The 19,856-nt window shown below is 38.9% G+C and overlaps 1 protein-coding gene across 1 annotated transcript; it reads left to right on the forward strand.

The window, feature by feature from the left end:
* Position 1: 1 nt before the first annotated feature.
* CHP1 (calcineurin like EF-hand protein 1) lies at positions 2-19,739 on the forward strand. The gene is made up of 7 exons (XM_086892827.1): positions 2-265; positions 6,320-6,392; positions 13,336-13,416; positions 14,692-14,819; positions 15,711-15,772; positions 16,715-16,837; positions 18,116-19,739. Exons 1-7 carry the CDS (start codon positions 199-201, stop codon positions 18,167-18,169), a joined length of 588 nt encoding a protein of 195 aa, XP_086748953.1. The 5' UTR covers positions 2-198; the 3' UTR covers positions 18,170-19,739.
* The last annotated feature ends 117 nt before the right edge of the window (positions 19,740-19,856 follow it).

A 19,856-nucleotide genomic window follows, 5' to 3' on the forward strand; every position in this document is an offset into this window, starting at 1 on the left:
GAGGCCGGGCCGGGCCGGGCGGAGGCGGCGGGCGGGGCCGCGGCAGTCGGTGCGGGCTCGCCTTCCGCCTCAGAGCACCGGGGCGGCTGCGGTCGGGCCTGTGCCGGGGGCGGCTGTGGCACCGCAGTCGCTGCTCTTCGGCTGCGTAACTCTTCCTCCGGCCCCTCCCTTCCCTGCCCCTCGGGCCCAGCGGCGGCGATGGGTTCCCGGGCGTCCACTCTGCTGCGGGACGAGGAGATTGAGGAAATCAAGAAGGAGACGGGCTGTGAGTGTGGGGGCCTGAGTGCGGCGGGGCGGGCGGGAAGCGCGGCGGGCTCGGCGGCAGGAGTGGGGCCGCTCGCAGTCCCTCGGGCCGGGGGGGCCCTGCCCTGCCCTGGCCGGCGCGGCCGCGGCGTTCGCGTCGGGGCAGTGCCCAGCCCCAGCCGCCCGCAGCCCCCGCGGCCGGACATGTCTGGCAGGCCCGCGGAAGCCTGGGAAGCGCCTCTCGGTTCCCCCCCACCGCTGCCGGTAGCAGCAGCGAGATCCCAGTGGGATAGAAGGGAAGCAGTGCTCTTGGTGTGTGCGGTGTTGTAGTCGGTCAGAGGTAACTCCTTGGGTTTTGAAGAGTTGTCTGTCTCGACGTCTGGTGCTGGAGTTTCTCTCAGTTTTTAACCCAAATAAACTGTCATCGGATACTAATTTTTTTTCCCCCAAGTTATTTATTTCATGGGCTAGTGCTAAAGTTGCCGTAAGGCTATTCAGAATGAATGCTGAATGGCATTTAAACCATAGGAAGTAATGTAACTTGTGAGAGGTAAGTGTTATTAGTTATAAAGAAGTGAAAATTGCTGTACCAGTAAGGAACTGGGAGAGCGTTACTTAAGCTGGACTCTAATATTTAGATACTTTACCCAACAGTATTTGATCGAGTTGTTCTCCATAAACCTATAACACCTTAGAGAAGATGAAACTCCAGTGTTAATTTGCCTGATAGAATGGTTGTCTGAGAGTTGTAACAATCACTAAATGATAATAAATGGAGAATGCCCTCCTAAGTAGCTGGGGAGCAGAGGTCATAACATCGTAGGTATTACTTTGCTGTTTTTTTCCCCAGGAGGTTGATCAGGTCAACATGCTCTGCCCAGCTGACAAGTTTTGTTCTGAATATGCTTTCTGATCTGTTCTTGCTACTTGAAAATGCTTTCTTCAGTGTTCTTTCCAATATAAATGGTATAATATATTCTCTTTAAGTGTTAGTTTATTTATGTCAGGAAAATGAGTGGCTACAGAAAAGGAGTAGAAGAAGATTAAGACAATGCTGGTCCTAGTGTAGTGGCAGGCTGAGTGAGTTAAAAAAGTTTCCATGATCTTTTTTCCATCTGTCATGAGAACCTTCTAGGGGAAGGCTGTGATAAACAAGTAGGAATGTCAAAGTCTGCTTATCCAGCAATAACTTTCTGTGGCTTTTTTCTTTTTAATCACAAAGATCATGGAGTAAAGGTAGCCTCTTCTCATTTATAAAGATGCTTCAAAAACAGCTTCAAATATTCCAGATCTGGAATATTTTTCCAGAAGATTTTACATTTTTCCTCGTGCTGCTACTTGATTTATTGTCTGTGGTGTTTTATTCCTAAAAGCTTACTTATGTGATAGTTAAATAAATGCTATTAAAATGGCTATATAGGCATCCTAAGCAATAAACCCACTTGACTCTAGTTGGCCTCTAAATGCTTTTCTTGTATCATCAGAGGGTGATGAAAGTTAGGACAGGTGGGTTCGAGCTTTGTGACCTGAGGTCCATTCATTTTCCTGTGTTTTTATCTAGGGAATTTTAGAAGTAATACCACTTTATTAATCAACCATTGCTAGTCTCTGACTCAGGCTTGCTTGTAAGTCATCACAGTGTGTCTCATTGACTTTGTCAATAATTTTCTTCTTATCCCCAGTCTACAACTGCAGTTTAGGAATGTGATTTTTCTCTGCTTTTTATATTTCTCTAGGTAGATGGAAAATTCCACCAATGTGTTAGCACTGTCATACACTTGATATAGATGAAAATATTTCTACAAGGTGGGCAAAAAAGCCCAAACACTGGTTATCTATATCAGAGTTCACAGGCAGAATGTGTTACTGAATAGACTGCTGTGGTCTGTTGGAAACTTGATGCTGATGGTACTTTAGCTACTGAAGAGTATGAGAAAGGGACTTAGTAGACATGAAAAAATTGTCAGCATTACAAGTCCATCTTGAACTGGTGGTCTGATAAGTGCTCCCAAGGATTCTTTTTTGCCTCTTTACTGTGAAATGTGTTTCCTACAGTTCATCTGGGGTAGGCGTGAAGCACTGAGTAGAATACTTAACTAATTTGATTGAATTCAACTGTGGAATTATATAACTTCTGCTCAATTTCATGCAGCACAAAACTGAATAGCTAATGATAATGACATGAGTGAGAAACTGTGTTAATGTTCTTTAGCAGAACAGATGAAGAACATGTCTTTTAGGGCACTTGAGTCTTTCAGAAGCTGTGCAATGACACAATCTCTTGAACAAAATTTGGATTAAAAGTCTATTTTTTTTTGGTGGTAGTGAAGAGCACTTTGTAGCATAAGTTCAGAGACATCTCCAAAGATAATGCGTCAAGTTCTCAGTAGCAGGTGTGAAGCCTGAAGTTGACTGTCCTAAATGTCACATGGTGTTGTCTGGAAATTGTTTGCTTTGCATGGAAACATTTTGAAATTTGAGCGTGAAAACACCTAGAAGTCATCCTAATTGCTTTGATATTTCAGTAACAACTATTAAAAAAAAAGATGAGAGGCTCAAGATGTTGCTTGTCTGCATTCTATTGCAAGCTTTTGGAAAACAGTTGGAATGTAACAGTATTCAAACTATTTGGTTCACACCCTTTGTTTCCATGCTTTGAAGCACTCTACCTAAGGATTAATAATAAACTAATGCTCATACCTAAATTTGGGAGAAAAAACTGTTTGCATGGTGGCAGGCAATATATTTTTCTGATGGATATTTTTATATATTTCTAAGTTTATGAATATAAGTTTATGCTACTGTTGTAGACAACAGCGTCCAATTGCTAAAAACTTTACAATTATTTAACATAAGTAAAATAGGAGGAGCAATTCCTAATTTAGAGATCTTGACCCTAAATTTTTAGAAGAATCTTAGTGGGGTAGCATTATAGAGAAAATGGTGTTTCAGCTAGTTTTAAGCCTTAACATTGGATTTTCAAGAAGCAGTCATAAATTGCAGATCTTAATTCTCCTATGGTATTCAGGAGAATCTTTGTTTGCTTGCAGATGCACTGAAAAAATGAAAAATGTTCAGTGACACAGCTTTTGTGAGGGATGAGAGCCAAGAGGATATTACAACAGAACACAGTGGTGAACCTGAATCATCCTCCTTTTTCAGAGCTATGATGTGCTTTTTGTCTAGTATGACGTTAATGAAAATACCACTTCTCCTGTCAACAGCTACGTACTATTTCTCACATACTGGCTGTTACAGAGATGTTCCAAAAATGGAGATGCTGACATCAGTTTGGGAATGGTAGCTGAATAGAATTCTCATCACCTTCTTTGTTTACAGGGAGGAGTGGGAGTATGTGACTTGTAATAGGAGATCTAACTCCAACCTTCTTTTTTTCACCATCAGTTGTTGTTATGATATGTAAAACATTAAATCAGAAATGCAGAAGTTTGAAGTCTTTGGAGTACTTGGTACTTGTTTTTTGTTTGGGTCATGCTTAACTTGAAAGTGATCAAGCTGCCCAGTCTGATTGTAGAGAAGTTGCCTTAGGTGAACTTGAGCAAATTGCCGAATCCTATGCAAAGAATGAAAATTGCTGAGGAGACAAGAAGGCTGGGGCGAGGGGTGTGTGAAAACCCAGGTGCTGGCAGGTCATGCTAAAGGAAAGAACTGTTGAACCTAAACAAATAAGCCTCAAGAAAGAACAACCTGAAAAAAGAAATTTGCCTCACTTGTCACAGATCAAACAACTGTGCAACCTTTTCCCAAATAAATTTGACCAAGTGAGAGAAGCATTGTGCATGTCCTGATGAAGGCTTTTTAAACTACTAAATCTGAAAATGACATTAAGTCCTAGTTTAACATTGTAGACAATCACACCTTTACTGATTAACATACAACTCAGTCTTATTTCATGTACTCGGTAACTTCATCAGAAGAGACTGAAAAGCCAGGATCTCCTGTGGGGTCTTGTTGTGGTTTAACCTCAGCTGACAACTAAGTACCACACAGACACTTGCTTACTCCCTGTCAAGGTGCGGGGAGAAGCTGGGGGAGAGGGGAGGTAAAACCTAGGGGTCGAGATAAGAACAGTTAAATAATGGAAATCAAGTAAAATTGAATAATAACAATAAAAAAATCTTATTGATAACAATGATAATACTAATTGTAATTAAAAGGGGATAGACAGAGAAATAAAACCCAAGAAAGACAAATGAAGCACACTATAACTTCTCACCCCCTGTTGACCAATGTCCAACCTGTCCACAAACTGTGATTGGCCTCTCCTGGCCAATTCCCTCAGTATACACCGGACATGATGTTCTGTGGTACAGAAGATCCCTTTGGCCAGTTGGGAACAGCTGTTCTGGCTGTGCTCCCTCTCAGCTTTTTGTGTACTAGCAGAGCCTGGGGAGCTGAGAAGCCCTTGGCTAGGGTAGGCACTACTTAGCAACAGCCTAAAACAACAGTGTGTTGTCATCTTTATTCTCCTATGAAATCCCAAAACCACAGCACTGTACCAGTTACTAAGAAGAAAATGAACTCTGTCCCAGCTGAAACCAGGAAAAATGTTCTTTCAGTGTTAAAGGAATTGCTATTCTATACAGGTTTATTCCACTCACATCACAGACTAAAGATCTAGTTGTATAATATCTTGGGTTGTCTAGTACCTTGGTAGTGTTGACAGTTATGTTGAACTTAATATTGCCTATTTAATTTGTGTTTCAAACTGCGGATTTAAAGTCTGCCATGACTTTCTGCTTGTTTTGTAGCCCAAATCCTCAAATTTCTTTAGAAATAAGCTTTTAAAATTTTGATTCCATGTTCTAGAAGCCTGGAAATTAATTTTGTGAACAGTTGGCTCCCGGGTTGGGCACAAAGGGTTACAGTGAACGGGGTAGCATCAGGTTGGTGACCACTCACTAATAGTGTTCTGCAGGGCTCTGTTTCAGGGCTAGTTCTCCTTAACATCTTTGTAAACAACTTGGATGTTTACAGCTTGGATGCCGGCCTCAAAGGCAGACTAAGTAAGTTTGCCACTGGCACTAAATTGGGAGGAGGTGTCGACTCCCTCCATGGCGGAGATCTTAAGAGAGGGTTGGGCACCAAAGTATTGCTGGTTTAATGGAGGATCTAAAAAATTCTGTTAAATTTCATAATAAATCTTTCTTTGGCTTCCAGGTTCTGGAAAACTGCTCTCTGGTGACCAGTGATAGGAGCTGAGAGAAAAGCATGAAGTTGTGACAGGGGAGGTTTAGGTTGGATGTTAGGACAAGGTGCTTCACCCAGAGAGTGAATGGGCACTGGAACAGGCTTCCCAGGGAAGTGGTCATGGCACCAGCCTGACAGAGTTCATTAAATGTTTGGACAATGCTCTCAGGCACAGGGTGTGATTCTTGGGGATGGTGCTGTGCAGGGCCAAGGGCTGGACTCCAATGATTGTTCTGCATCCTTTTCAAGTCAGGTTATTCTCTTATTCTATGAACCCCAAAATGGTCAGATTTCAGCAGTCTTGTAAAGGGTAAAAATAAAAGTAAAGTAAAAATTAAAGCCTCTCTGACCACTTTCCAGATGCAAAGAAACTGAGTTCATTTTCCATCTTTAGGTGGAAAAAAGACAATGGGAGTAGAAATAAGCAAAAGAAAAGGAAAGATACTATAGCAGGGGTCTTTAGTGTCATGAGTGATATAGAGGTCATCAATGTAGGCTGTGTCCACATTATTTCTATCTGTAAAGGAAATAAAGTGGAACTGTGCATCAAATATTTGTACTTTTTAATTGGCATTTACTGAGTCAGATAACCAAAAATTGTTAAAGATAAAAATAGAAATGGGTAGAAGACAGAGACAGATTTTGAAGCATGAGCTAATTTGTAGATTCTTGACTATTAAGCTGTGATTTATAGCTCACAAAGTCCCTAAATGCTCATTGTCATGTGCTTTCAATGTAACTGGTTCTGTGTGAACTCTTTTTTGAACACAGCTTCTGGCGACAGCGCAGTTCAGTGTAATGAGGTCTGCTCCTATGAGGAATCATTGACATGCTAATTTGTCATTATCTTTCTTTTCTTCTTCAGTCTCCCACAGTCAAATTACCCGCCTGTACAGCCGCTTCACCAGCCTGGACAAAGGAGAAAATGGCACTCTTAGGTGGGTCATTCAGCTGTACTGGCATTGGCACATCTGTATTGGTGGCTTGCTGTTGCAGGATGTCTGCATGTTTTTCTCCTTGGTAAATCGCTGAGGCTGTTGTAACAAGTTCTTTCATACCTACTGTCTACATTAAAGGTTTAATTGTTGAACTGAGGTGCTCCAAGTACCAACTGTCTTTGCTGTAGTGTTGAAGGTTTGTAGCAGTTAATAGGAGAAAGTTTGGATTTGGTATTCAAAGTCTTGTAAAAATGTTCAGAATTGTGAAACAACACTTTTAGATTGTTATTTCTTACCTTTCTTTATACATTGCTTCTACTATTTATTAACAGAATGGTTCTTCTGTGTTATCTTTATCCTGGCTTTCCTAAGAAAAAAGATCTATACTTACCTATTTCCTGATATCCAGTGTCTTTAAACACTACTTGGATCTGCAATCTATTTACTGTACATTAACTTTGTACCTCTTGTTGAACACCCATATCTATTAGTATGCTGAAAAATAAAAAAAGAGCTGGAACAAAGTCACTGTGACTAAAAGGACATTCTATTCTTTAAAGTGTAGGACATTCTAAAGGACATTCTAAGTTTAGTGTTTGTTTCCTATCTGCAATTCAAAAACTACAGAAGTAAACTGCTTTCTTATGGCTTAGTCAGTTAAATAAAGATGAGTCTTTATCTGCAAAATATTTTTCATTTTGATGGACCAAGTCTGCTGGAAAGAGGATTCTCAACCAAAAGGTAAACTGTAGTGAGATGATGGCTTGTTAAAATATATCTTTGTCTGCTGTCATTCTGCCTTCCCTACTCTCATGGATTTTGTTTCCAAGTCACCATATATTCATAGTGCACAGGAAAGCTGGAGAAGAATGCAGGAGAGAGTAGGAAGGGGAAAGGGACATTGTTGTAGCATAACATGAGGTTTGGCTCTTATGGAGTTGATTTCTTTCATAGCAGCTCTATCCCAGTCAAATTCAGTGATTCAGGCTTCACTTGAGGTTTTGTATGTGATCTTGTAAAATACGACTGTAGGATGAACTATAAACCCAGAAAAGCTATAGGACTACCTATAAACCAACCTAACTGTAATGCTGGAATTACCTCTTAAAAGATCAAAGTGGCAAGTTGTAAGATATATGGTCTTTGACAGTACTTTGGGCTCACTGCAATTTCCTTTCCTGAAGGAAATGCGCAGTTCCTTCTGGTGCCACAATTTGCTAACTTCCCAGCATTTAAGTAATTGGATATGGAATAGTATGGTAAAAAGTACTACAGAGTGATTTTTAGGGGGGTTAAAAATACTCTCCTTCCCCTTTTGCCTTGTGTAGGTTTTGAAGCTGACTCCAGTGATTTGGGCTGCAGCTGTACACTTTCTGGACTTGCATAGCTGAAGGGATGGCTAAATGGATTGAGCGTGTAAAAAATTGGCTTGGGATAGGATATGCAGGAACTTCCAAAAGTCCACTCTGATACTAAAACCAATGCATTATATAAATTGTAGCATTGGCAATTCTGATGTAGATATCAACCGATGAGACTGTGGATAAAGTTAATACTCCTTATGTTTAAAATTATTTGGAAAAAAAACCATTAACAGCCTTTTCAAACTTTATATGTGAGTTTAATATTCATTGATGAATAAAGGTAATGCTACTGGATTAGTCTAGCACAATTTGAACCCAGGATGTGTTCTTCCTCAATTCTTCCATATTCTCCTCCAACTAAATTTACTTAATGAATCCATAAGGTTTGTATAAACAGCAAAGTGATTGTACTCAGTTTATGTAAGAGGCGTAATTGATTAAATATGCTAATAATGTCTGTTGCACAATGCTCAGTTTCACAGTGTTACGCATCAGGAGGAGGTAGACTTCCATTGTTGATAATCATGCAGTACTTAGGAAAGGAAGTGGAGGTTGTTTGGAAAATCCCAGCAACTGTGCATATTATGATCCCTTAGTGTGCAGTCTTGGCCCCTAAGCATAGCCCACTCTCAAACATGTCTGACTTAACAGTGACATTCAATTTTTTAAACTTGTTCTGGTACCCATAAAATACAGACACTATGAAGTAATGAAAAACTACTTTCTGAAAAATAAAGATTGAGGAGAGAGCAGGAACTACAGCTTTGGAAGGTCATAGATACTGGTTTCTGAGATACAGATCAAAGAGAACTTGCTGCTTTAAGACAAGCAAGAAGAAGTTATCACTTGCTTACTACCACCAAACAGTTTAGAGAGTATGTCTTCTGTTTGTTTCCTGTGAGCAAGACTTATGGTTTCCGTAAGGATGACTTACACCTTTGACTTACAAATCAAATGTGACAAAATCACTCATGTGACCATGATTAGGAAAATAAATGTTAAGCAGTTCTTTGTGGCATTAAATAAATCTTTAAATGTGTACCACCCTCCTGAAGAAGGGCAAAGTAAAGAGCACTTTATACAGAGGATCTGGTAGGTAATGAATTGATCCTGGTAGCTCTGGAACTATAATCAAAACCAGAAATCTTTCATAGTCAGATGTTTTTATCCAGTGTACCTATATGCAATTTCAAGGCACTTTGTTTTTAAAGAATTACATAAATGAAACCCATTAGAAATGGGTTTTGATAAAGACAAAACTCGGTCTTCAAAAATTTTTGGTTTTTGCTTTCTTTTTTCCTCTCACATTTATTCTCTAAGTGGCTACTTAAAAAGCTATTTTTACCTGTAAAGGTAAAAATTTACCTTAATCTTTCTTTAAAAGTGTAGAAAAAATTAATATTTTTCCTTAGTTTCACTTTTTCTAAACAATATGAGTAAGTTCCCTCAGACTTCCACCATCTGAACAAAACCATGTTGGAAAAGACAGGACAAAACTGTTCTTGAAAATTCTTTTGTCATGTTTGATTTCAATATTGTGACATGCTGAGTTGCCAAAACAAAAGATTGATATCCTTGGTTGTCCATAACTACATTTAAATTGTGAAATCGAACATGTTCTGTCTACATCCTAACTATAACTCAGGAGGAAAACATGTGCATGTTTCCATATGTACATGCTGATTTACAATACAAGGAAATAGTACAGCATGAACAGGGTAAGTATGTGATTAGTGACTCTACCTCTTGGGCTGGTACTGTAGTGTACACCACACAAGAATATCTTTTTCCAAAGTTTTTCTAGTAGTAAGTAGCTCTAGACAGACATGTATAGGGCTACAAAGGGAGGTACTTAGCTAAACTGCTATTTTGCCTGTAACTTTTGTATGGAACCTCTCACTTAACAGTAGTTTCTTGGGCACTGAGGAAGACAGGTTAAGCACTTGAGAAGTAGTTTTTACTGTACAGTAATAGGTATAGCCTGGTAAGCATGGAAGAAGGAAGGGAAAACGTTCTGAAAGCTGGTGGCTACAGAGAATAGACACACTGAGCTGTTCATGCATGTCTCATGTTTATGAAAGCTGTTCACACGTGTCTGCTGGAGAACTTCAGAAAGCCTCTGATCCTGAGAGAAGGGTAACATGAGCCAGCCAGGCCATCTGTCAGTCTTCGTCAGCTGACTGAACCATCTGGGTCTGGAAAGATGTCAGGCTCGTTCTTATTAGTTCAAACAGATACTGCAAGATTGCAAAATATAAAAGCTAGCTCTCTGAATGTGAAACTCCTTACTTTTGCTCAAGAAAATGCAAAGCATTTTTGGCTTTATCCAAAATAGAAAAGACAGGAAGGATATGGGTTTGGACAGAAAGGACAGGGTACAAGAATAGTCTATACTTGCATCTTCAACTACACTGTATGCGTGCTGCCTTTTTTCTTTCCTTCCTTATTGCTCATCTAATTATCACCTTTTTGCATACTTCTTGGCCTTATGTTTATGAACTAATTAATGTTGTGATAGTTAATCAACTTTTAACATTTGTGTAGAGCATGTGTAAGGTTGGAGTTCGATGAGATGGATGACACAGTCCTGAAGGGGGGGATATTGGTATTCTTTCCCCATAATTTCTCCAGGCTTCCAGCACCTCATTGTCAGCTGTGGTGCTCTTGAAGATTTTGAACTGCCTCAAGTTATGAATTCAACAGAAAGCTAATTGGAGAGGAGGAAGGTAGGGAGTTTTTATGGGGGATGCGTTAGACCACGAAAAGATTAGATGAATGACAAAGCTGATGTTAGCAAGGGAAAGGAGCAATAGAACCTCTTCAGTAGTAATCTCTTAAATCTTTTTGACCAACTTGCATGATAGACTTCACTGCTTTTAATGATTTCCTTTCTTCAAGTAATTTCTTGTTACCTCTATCCTCTGGGCATCTTTCCTTTTCTCCTACCACTTCTGATGCGCATATATGTGGGCTTTTTTTCCTTTCCATTATTTTACTTTCCCTCAGCTCTAGATACCCCTCCTCATCCCTGGTGAGGCAACAGTGTTTTGCTACCATCTGGAAGTAACAGAAGAATGAACAACCAGAAATGGAAAGAAAAAAGGGGTCTTGAAGGCTTCTTGCAGTCTTTGGGATAAGGCAGAACCACCTTTACAGTAGGGATCTGTTCTGTGCCATTGAGGGAATACTCATCTTGCTTAGAATCTAGACATTCTTCACTGCAAATTACATCTAATTGTGAATACACTGGCATATGTATTAAACAGTTGGCCTGCATAATGTTCACGTCCAATTAAAGGTTGCTTTGCATGTTGCATTTAAGCAAAGATTTTTTTAAGAGCCAGGTTCATGGAAAGATACCTTAGAAGAGCCTTGTTGCCTATGAACACATAAGTAGAGGGTATTAAATTTCATGTAAGCACCAGCTTCAGCCAGGTGAAGTTGGTCCCTAATGACTACAGGAAAGCTTAACTTTATAAAGTGGAGAATAACTTACCTCACATTCATTTGCTTTTATGGCTGTTGCAGCTATTTCAGTTATAACACTCACTCAGTAATGTGCTCTTAATAAGCAAAAGTGCTCTATTGCAATCCTGATAATGACAGGACAAATAGATTTGAAACTGGGGAGTTATTTGTGGTTAATTGTTAATCTCCTGTTAGAAAACAGAATCACTGGAGGCTGAAATGCCAAATATCTACAGAGGCTAAATACTAAAATGTCGTGATAGGCAAGCAAAAAATTCTGAAGCATTAGGATTTTGCTCTACATGGAAGAGAGGGCAGCTGCTGCTTTTAGGTTATAAATTTAGCATTGACACTGAAGTTCTGCTGTTAAAATATTTTTATTAGGACATAGGCTTTCCACATCACTGCATCTCCTGCTTAAATCACTAATGTATACTTTGCCCTTCAGCAATAGCTTAAAATGCAGCAGTCCTGAAGGGTCTGGTAACAAGTTGATCATGCTAAACAGATGTTAACTTTGCCTATTAAAAATAAAACAGACCTGGTCAGAGCAGAAGTTTGCTGGGATAACTTAAAAATATGGTCAGGTCATTCTGTTAGAAGGTCAGACAGTTTAACCATGTTCTAACAAATGCACTGTAATTAGGAGTCTTAACAGAGCTGTGGTAGTGACTGGGTGCAAAAAGTGCTTTAAAATACATTTAAAACTAGAATATCTGGCTTCTCTGTCTTTCACGAGCTAGACTGGTGATAAAGTCAGCCAATTTCTTTTTTAACCTGTCTTTAATATCACAGCATTATAAAAGGCTTTTATATTTAAATTATCTCAAAATTTGATTGTGTTTACTTTAGTAAGCCAGTTTTTTGGTTTAATGGTGTCATGAGTCAGACTTTGTTGCCATTTTAATTTTGAAAAGTAGCAAACATTCAGTAACCAAGTTTGAGACTTTGACCCTGACTTCAAAACCAGCAGGACTGCATTTGACCTGAAGGGAGCTGCCAGTATTTCTGGAGATTGGGCAAGAAATGTTAAGTTATGCATCCAGACTGAACAGGGTTGGGATTTTTTACAGCCTAACCCTCTTGCTGTTTGCAGTTTAAAATCTAGATGATTATGAAGTACATCTTGTACTGATAAGTTGCTGTGTCCTGTAGTAAGGAAAACCAAACCAACCATTTGCTAAGATGCATTTGATGTGTCTGCCTTGGTCACACCAAGATTACCCACTTTCCCGTTACTGACAGTCTGTGAGGTTGAAAGAAAAGAGAAAATACTAGTGCAATTCGAATAGGAGAATGAAGCCTGTGTTCATGTCATACTGTTCTGAAGTGTGTATGCAGTACAACTCATGGTGTCTTCCAGATCAGAAGAATAACAATGTAGGCAAAGCTGTGTTTGTATTGTGCTGTGTACGTATAATCATGACCAGAAAAGAGAATGGCTGGCAAGAGCACTGTTGTCTGTATTGGTGAAATTATATCTGGTGTATAATTTTACACTGTGAAAGTGTAAATTTGCCAGTTTAAACCAGGAGTACTGCTTGGTTGAAGCTAAAATAATGTGAAATTTGGCATTTATTATAAGATATGGATTTCTTGTATAAACAAACAAAAAATATATTAGAACATGCTAATGACCTATAGTATTCATGATGAAGTATGCTATTCTTCCATAATCTGAAATGAGGCAGTCTGGAAAAATCATGAGAACTCATATGATTAAGTATCAAGATAATTATTAAAAAACCCCAATCAATATATTCATTTTGGAGCCATAATTTCTTTCAAAGCAACTTTAGAAGCTTTCCTTTCCTTACATTGCAAATTAGTTGGTGTCATTACAGTAAAGTTTCTAGCACAAATGATGTTAATGTTGTTAACATGATAAATGAGCACTGCTAGTTTGCAATGCAATATAGGTTTGGCATTGTCTTTTGCTTTATTTTGTGCCATTAGTCATAAAGAAAACATGATTAAAAAAGCTGTATTTTCAAAATCACCAAGTGTCTTGCTGCAGAAATAGAATTCCATGGATGTTTCACTGTGAATTCTTTTTAAGCAGCTTCTTCTGACTTCAGCTTTGTGCTGACTTGCGTTCTTGCTTTACTTAGCCGTGAAGACTTCCAGCGGATTCCAGAGCTCGCCATCAATCCACTTGGAGACAGAATTATTAATGCCTTCTTTCCAGAAGGGTGAGTTTCAACAAAAAGAAGTTGTGAGCAGGCACAAAATTTGTAGTTTGTCATAAGTTTTCATAGGAGTGAAATACTGATAATTAAAGCACAGAATTTGAATTTACTAATAACTGACCACTTCAAACTTGCCCTGCGATGGACGTGGGTACATTGTTTCTTCAGCATGTTTTAATTCCCTAATGAGAAATACTTTATGACTTTACGAGACTTTTTAGTGCTTTATTTATTGACAAACTCGGGCTTCTCTGAGTTTTCCACTCTTCTTCCTAAACTACTGAACACTTTCGGAGAAATTACAGGCCTTGTATGGACTTTGGTTCTTAGAGCAAACTTGTATCAATGCCATCCTGTGTAAAGTTGCATTACAATTAACTAATTTGGTCTTATTGTATCAGATATAGTAAGTGTACCATTGCCATTAGATTGGCTGTTTTGGTTAGTTGATTGTAGGTTTTTATCACATTTAAAACATATTCATATTTATGACACTTCTAACACAAATCCAAAGAGATGATCAAATTTTCAGTATTGTCTCTCTTCATTAAACCCCTCTGGATTGTTCTATGGAATCTGCTTCTCCCCTTGAAGACAGTTGTCAGTACTGATTGATGTAGATCAAATTGTCTAATCAAGTCATAATATCAGTGGAAACCAGGCAGGGCTTACTGAAAAGAAAGGAGGCATCTTGGGAAGTATTTACATGGCTGGTTCCCCCAGAAACTAGAGAAGAGAACTCTTTGTCAGAGAGCAGTGAGCAATGACAACCCCACAGGCAGGAGTCAAGGGTGACAGCAAAGCTGGAAGGGCTGATGTACTTGCTGAAGAAGGACACACACCTGAACACTAAAAACAGAGCGTGTCCAGTGACTGTTGTCAGGTCAGCCAACAGTCCAATGCTTGACAGTGCTGAAATTAATATCAAGTCAATCCAGGAAATTGGGGTCCAGATCAGCAAGATACATTGCTACATTTGGGCATTGCAGCAGTATAGCTCAGGCACGGGTTAAGGGTGAGGGCATCAGCTTAAGCACACTTTGCAGGTAAGGGAAGGGGAGCCCTTAATAAGGCTTCTCACAGCTGCTTTTTTTTATACATCATACTTCATAATAGCACGATCCCAGCTTGCAACAGCATAGGCAGCCAAACCCTGGGGAGGTGGGAATGGAAGAGTTCACATGGTCTTGATGCTTCAGATATTAATAGTCTTCTTTACTGAAATCAAGAGCCTGTATAAGGTATACTAAAAACTGACCTGCTGAAATGCTTACACAGAGAGGACCAGGTGAATTTCCGAGGATTCATGAGGACACTAGCCCACTTCCGACCCATAGAAGATAATGAAAAGAGCAAAGACCAGAATGGACCAGAACCACTGAACAGCAGGAGTAACAAGCTCCACTGTAAGAAATGTGAACCCTCCTATTGAACCAATTATTTTTTTGTCTTCTTTTTGGTTGGGTTGGGTTTTTTTTCCCCTCCTTAGGAATGGAGAAGAGGGGCTTGGGATACTCTGCATAGTTATTTCCTGCAGAATGATCTCTTCTGATGCCTGATTTTTTTCAAAATTTACTTGGAAGCTTATCTGTTCAGAATGTCAACAATTGAGCCATTGTTATATTAGAATTTGGTGGAATTGGTTGAGTCTTGAGTAACAGATATACTTTGCAAAATGTCTTAAAACAGAAATGTTTCAAAATTGTTTGTATTCAAAATTATTTCAAATTTAGAAGCCACATCACATGAATGAGATTTTCTGCTTATTTCTCCAGTTCTTCCATATAATATAGTGTTTTTTCCCCATCTCCAGCTGAGTACTTTCTTAAGTATTTGGATGTCTGCCTACAGTATATGCTGTAGCAGAATGTTCTTTCTTGTTAATCAGAGTTGGCAACAGGCCTCAGAATACTTAAAATTTCTGTCATATCTCATCCAGAATTATAGTCAGAGAGAATGAATGGTAATGTAAAAATGGTTGGCTCTGAAATTAAAGGATTGTATGTATCTTAGGGATAATTATTCTTTCATAACTTGGGGTTTTGAGGAAATACCTTGCACACAGAGTGTTTTTTAACATAAAACTTTTCCACTATTGGCAGTAATGCTGTTCCTGTGTGTGGTAATAACACTTTATGGAATTGAGCATGAGTTTTATGGTGAATTAAAATTCTAAGCTAATTCTTTTAAAATCATTTACAAGTACTTAGTTCTGTTGTTTTATTTTAGATAAATCTATTGTTATGAAGAAAGATAATGGCACTTGAATCCAACTGCTCTTTCTTTCTTCCCTATAGTTGCTTTTCGATTATACGATTTAGATAAAGATGACAAGATTTCCAGGGACGAGCTTCTCCAGGTAAATAGCACAGGGCTGCTTTGCATGACTCAGTCATGATGTTCTCTGTGACTTCATACCCACTTAGAATGGGGGAGTTGCAACAGTTTTCTCAGAACTGCTGGAGTAATGTGGTCACTTTGCTCTACCTCTGTCTTAAAGCTTTATATAATCTGGGACTTGGTTCTTATTTGCTGGCTGGGCAGATCCTGTTGGAAGTGACACCTAAATATTCAACAAATACACTAAGCCCCTTAAGAACTACCTTCAATAACTTTCAAAGGTGCTTCTAAAAGGATTTCAAAAGGATAATCACTGAGGTGGATTAGGTTGTTTGCCTGATCCTCTGCGCATCCTCTCTATAGAATAAAACTTCTTGAAACTGCAGCAAAGGTAATCAAAGTTCATCAGTGCTGCATATGTATGAAACTAGGCTTGTGCTAGGAGTAATTACATGCTGCTAATCCTGGGAAGTACACATGGCAATTTGTGGTTCCTGATGTAAGAAAAAGGTTTGTTTTTGACTGGAACTGCCCTCTTCTATCTGCTCAGAAAATGCTTTACTGAATGTGGAGGGTAATGGCAGTTGTCAGTAGACCATGTGCTTTCTAGATTCTTGTAAGCAAATATTTCAAACAGCAAATATTCAGTCAAATGCTGGTATGTTTTCTGGGGGAAAAAGTAGAAGCATTGGACAAAATTAATCATTCCTAGCTCCAAAAGTTTTCTCTTGTTTCTGCCTCTTCCTGCTGCTTAGTGAAGAAGCAGAATTCTTTGTCAATGGTGGCTGTAAAAGATACCTGTATTTCCTGAAAGACTTCATGTACAAAGGACAGCAGAAGTCTGGCTAGAAATTATTTCAATGAAAATCTTGTGTGGTGTTATTTTGACAGTACACACAAAAAGAAAGCACTAAGAATACTTCTGTTCCTATGTCAGTGATGGTTATTTTGTATACTACAGGTATTACGGATGATGGTTGGTGTAAATATTTCTGATGAACAGCTGGGAAGCATTGCTGACAGGACAATCCAGGAAGCTGATCAAGATGGAGATAGTGCCATCTCATTTGCAGAATTTGTTAAGGTTTGTAAACTATGTTTGTAATGACTAAAGGAAACCGCTCAGTAATGAGCAAGTCAGTCAGACAAATGCAAATGGGAACAGAGAGGAAGTCATTGAAATAGTTGTGCCTGCATTTGGGCAAATCCTTCTGCTAGCTTTTTCATCCATTTATTAGTCATTTTTTTGGGGTTTCTTTAATAGTGTCAGGGTGCTAATAATTAGTCCACATGTTTCTTTATATTCTTACATAAAGCTACAGAACCTGAAGATACCTGAAGAGTTTTCACTTTTTGTTTTGCAACTGCTTCTTTCTACACAAAGTAGCCTGACTAGCACAGAACAGATTAGTTCTTCTGCTGTAATAGCACTGATCAGTTTTCATTTGTAGATTTCATCTGTTAGCAACACGGCTAATACTGGTATTCAAGTTCCTAGTTGTGGTACTTTGAATTACATGTTTTGATAGTCTGAAATAGGTAGGGAGCCATTAGGTAGTCAGTGGAGAAAGTTGTCCTGTATCAGAACAATTTCAGCTACCTAATGGGATGCCATTGACAAGAGGAACTAGACTTACCTTGGAGATTACAAAAAGATGACAGAAACAAGTTGAAACATGGGAAATTGTGGTTTGCTCTAAGAAAAACTTCTAACTAAGAGTATGGTTATAGCCTCTGAAAGATGTAGAAATTCCTTCCTTGGAGATATTTAAAGCTTAACCAGGACAAGGCTCTGAGCAACCTGATTTAGCAGGTCCTGCTTTAAGTAGGAATTAAGGGATTGGACTAAAAGACTTCCAGAGGTCCCTTCAAACATAAGTTACACTCATCTCACTCACCTTGGAGCACTGGAAATGTCTTCATGTTTCAGTGTTAATAGCAATTTATTCAATTAACTTTCCACCCGTTTTACAATGATCCACATTAGGGGTGCTCTGGTCTTGACTTTTGCTCTTCCATGATGGCTCATGTCCCTTTCTCTACTCTGTTCTCCCTTGTGTTTCCTGGCTGGGCATTACCACGCAATCTGGTTTCGGAAATCCAGGCCTTCCTGTGCTGTTGGCAGACTGAAACCACATTAATTACATTTTGATTGAGAACCTTCTTGCTTTGATGGCTAAAGTTCCTTCCCTTGGATGGACCTTAGCCCACAATGAGAACAGCAGTCTCTATCTAGATGAAGGACTGGCATGCTGAATTGAAGACATTCCACATTCCTGCCCATTTCCTCAATACTAGAATAAGAAACCTTGTAGGAGAGATGTACAGTAACTTAAGTAGCTGTTTCTCAATTTTATTGCAGGTTTTGGAGAAGGTGGATGTAGAGCAGAAAATGAGCATTCGATTCCTTCACTGATGGATGGGGAATCTATTCCTTTCTACTCCAACTATGTAATAAATAGAACTTCATTTTCTCCTTAGCACCATACCCCAGAGCATTGCTACTGGTGCATATACATCTCCAACCACTCCCTGATTTGTTCTACCAATGTGAACATTCCCTGTGCGACAGGAACAAAGGGAAATGGCTGCCATGCAACTTGGAAAAGGAGCTTTTTTTAATGTTGTCCATCCTGGGTTTTTTGCCCTTTCTCTTGTCTCCTTCAGCACTACTGTTTCAGTAAAAATGTCTCTCCTTATACACTACTGTTTAATCTACAAACTGATTCTTCTGAGCTCTGAATCTGAGTGGAAAAATGGGAACATGCCACAGAAGTGCCCTCTGAAACATTTCGGAGACAAGCATCTACTCAAATACTAGGTGCATTGTATTCACTTTTGCCACATTACAGTTGCCTTTTTTAAAAAAATATTTTTGTCCCTTTCCTATTTGGCTCTTAACATGCAGATTTGTTTCTTCAGTGCTTTTAAATCTGCCTTTTACTTGAGAACTTCTCAATTTCTATGGCTTCATTGTACAACTAGCACAAATGCATGACGCTAGCTAAGAGTGCTTCAAAGTACTGTGAATAGATTTTGTTCTTTGTGGAATGAATTCACAGGGACAATAGTAGACTCTGTGGTGGGGACAGGCTGTGGTGTTCTCAAAAGGAATAGGAAATCTGCACTATGACACTTGAACTGTTCTAGTAGCAGAGGCAGAAACTTGTTTCTTTCCTTTGCATAGCTTGTAGGCTTGACAGCCAGTGGGCCATGAAGTGTCCTTTCCAGTTTGTTTTCGTCTAGGATCCCTCCCCTCATCAGGGTGGTTTTGCTTCTGAAAGTGTAAATTTGTTTACCAGTGTACAAAATGCAAGAAAACCAGTCATCATCAGTCAAAAATCTGGTTTGGTAGTTCTGTGACTGCCCCCTGGTAATAGTGCCATGAAACATGAAACCATGAAACTGATTTCATAGGGTTGTTTTTCCTGATTATAGTGGCCTGCATAATGAGTAATTATTTATATTTTCCAGTATGAAAGTCTTGGTGTGTCATATTTGTGTTGAGGGTGGTAGTGAATATTTAAGAAAGCTCTGGCATAAGAATACAATTTGGGGAAAGTTCATATTATCCCAGATATTTCAGGATGTATTTCTATACAAATCTCTTTGCAAGTGTAAGATGATTAATACTCTTAATGTAATGCTAATAAATTCAAGAGCTCGGAATCCTTGAAGGTTCAATAGTAACAATTTTCTGTGGCTAGACCGACAAATGATCTCATGTAATTCAGCTGGAGCATTCCATAATCTGGGAGATCCTTCCAATAAAACCAAAAAACCCTAGGAGCTTCTTTATTGAAGAATTGGTGTTACAGCTGCTTCTCTGTCATATATTAACATTTCTATAAATACTTACCAGTCTCAAAACTATTGTCAAACGTGCATTTCCTTTTTTCTTAGTTCCTTTAATCATCACTTTCGTTGACATGCAAGTCTCTGAAGGATTTTTGATTTGTTTTAAATAAAGGAATTCAAAAGAAAAATGTTGCGCTTCATGGTTTTGCAGAGTACAGCACAGTTCCAGAAAGAAATGTGAATTAAAAACCTCTACTCTGTATGAGAAAGAAACATTATACTTTTATAACCACCTCATGTAAAAT

The sequence above is a fragment of the Cyanistes caeruleus genome, chromosome 6 (genome assembly GCF_971803275.1).
Source record: "Cyanistes caeruleus chromosome 6, bCyaCae1.hap1.1, whole genome shotgun sequence".
NCBI classification, from domain to species: domain Eukaryota; kingdom Metazoa; phylum Chordata; class Aves; order Passeriformes; family Paridae; genus Cyanistes; species Cyanistes caeruleus.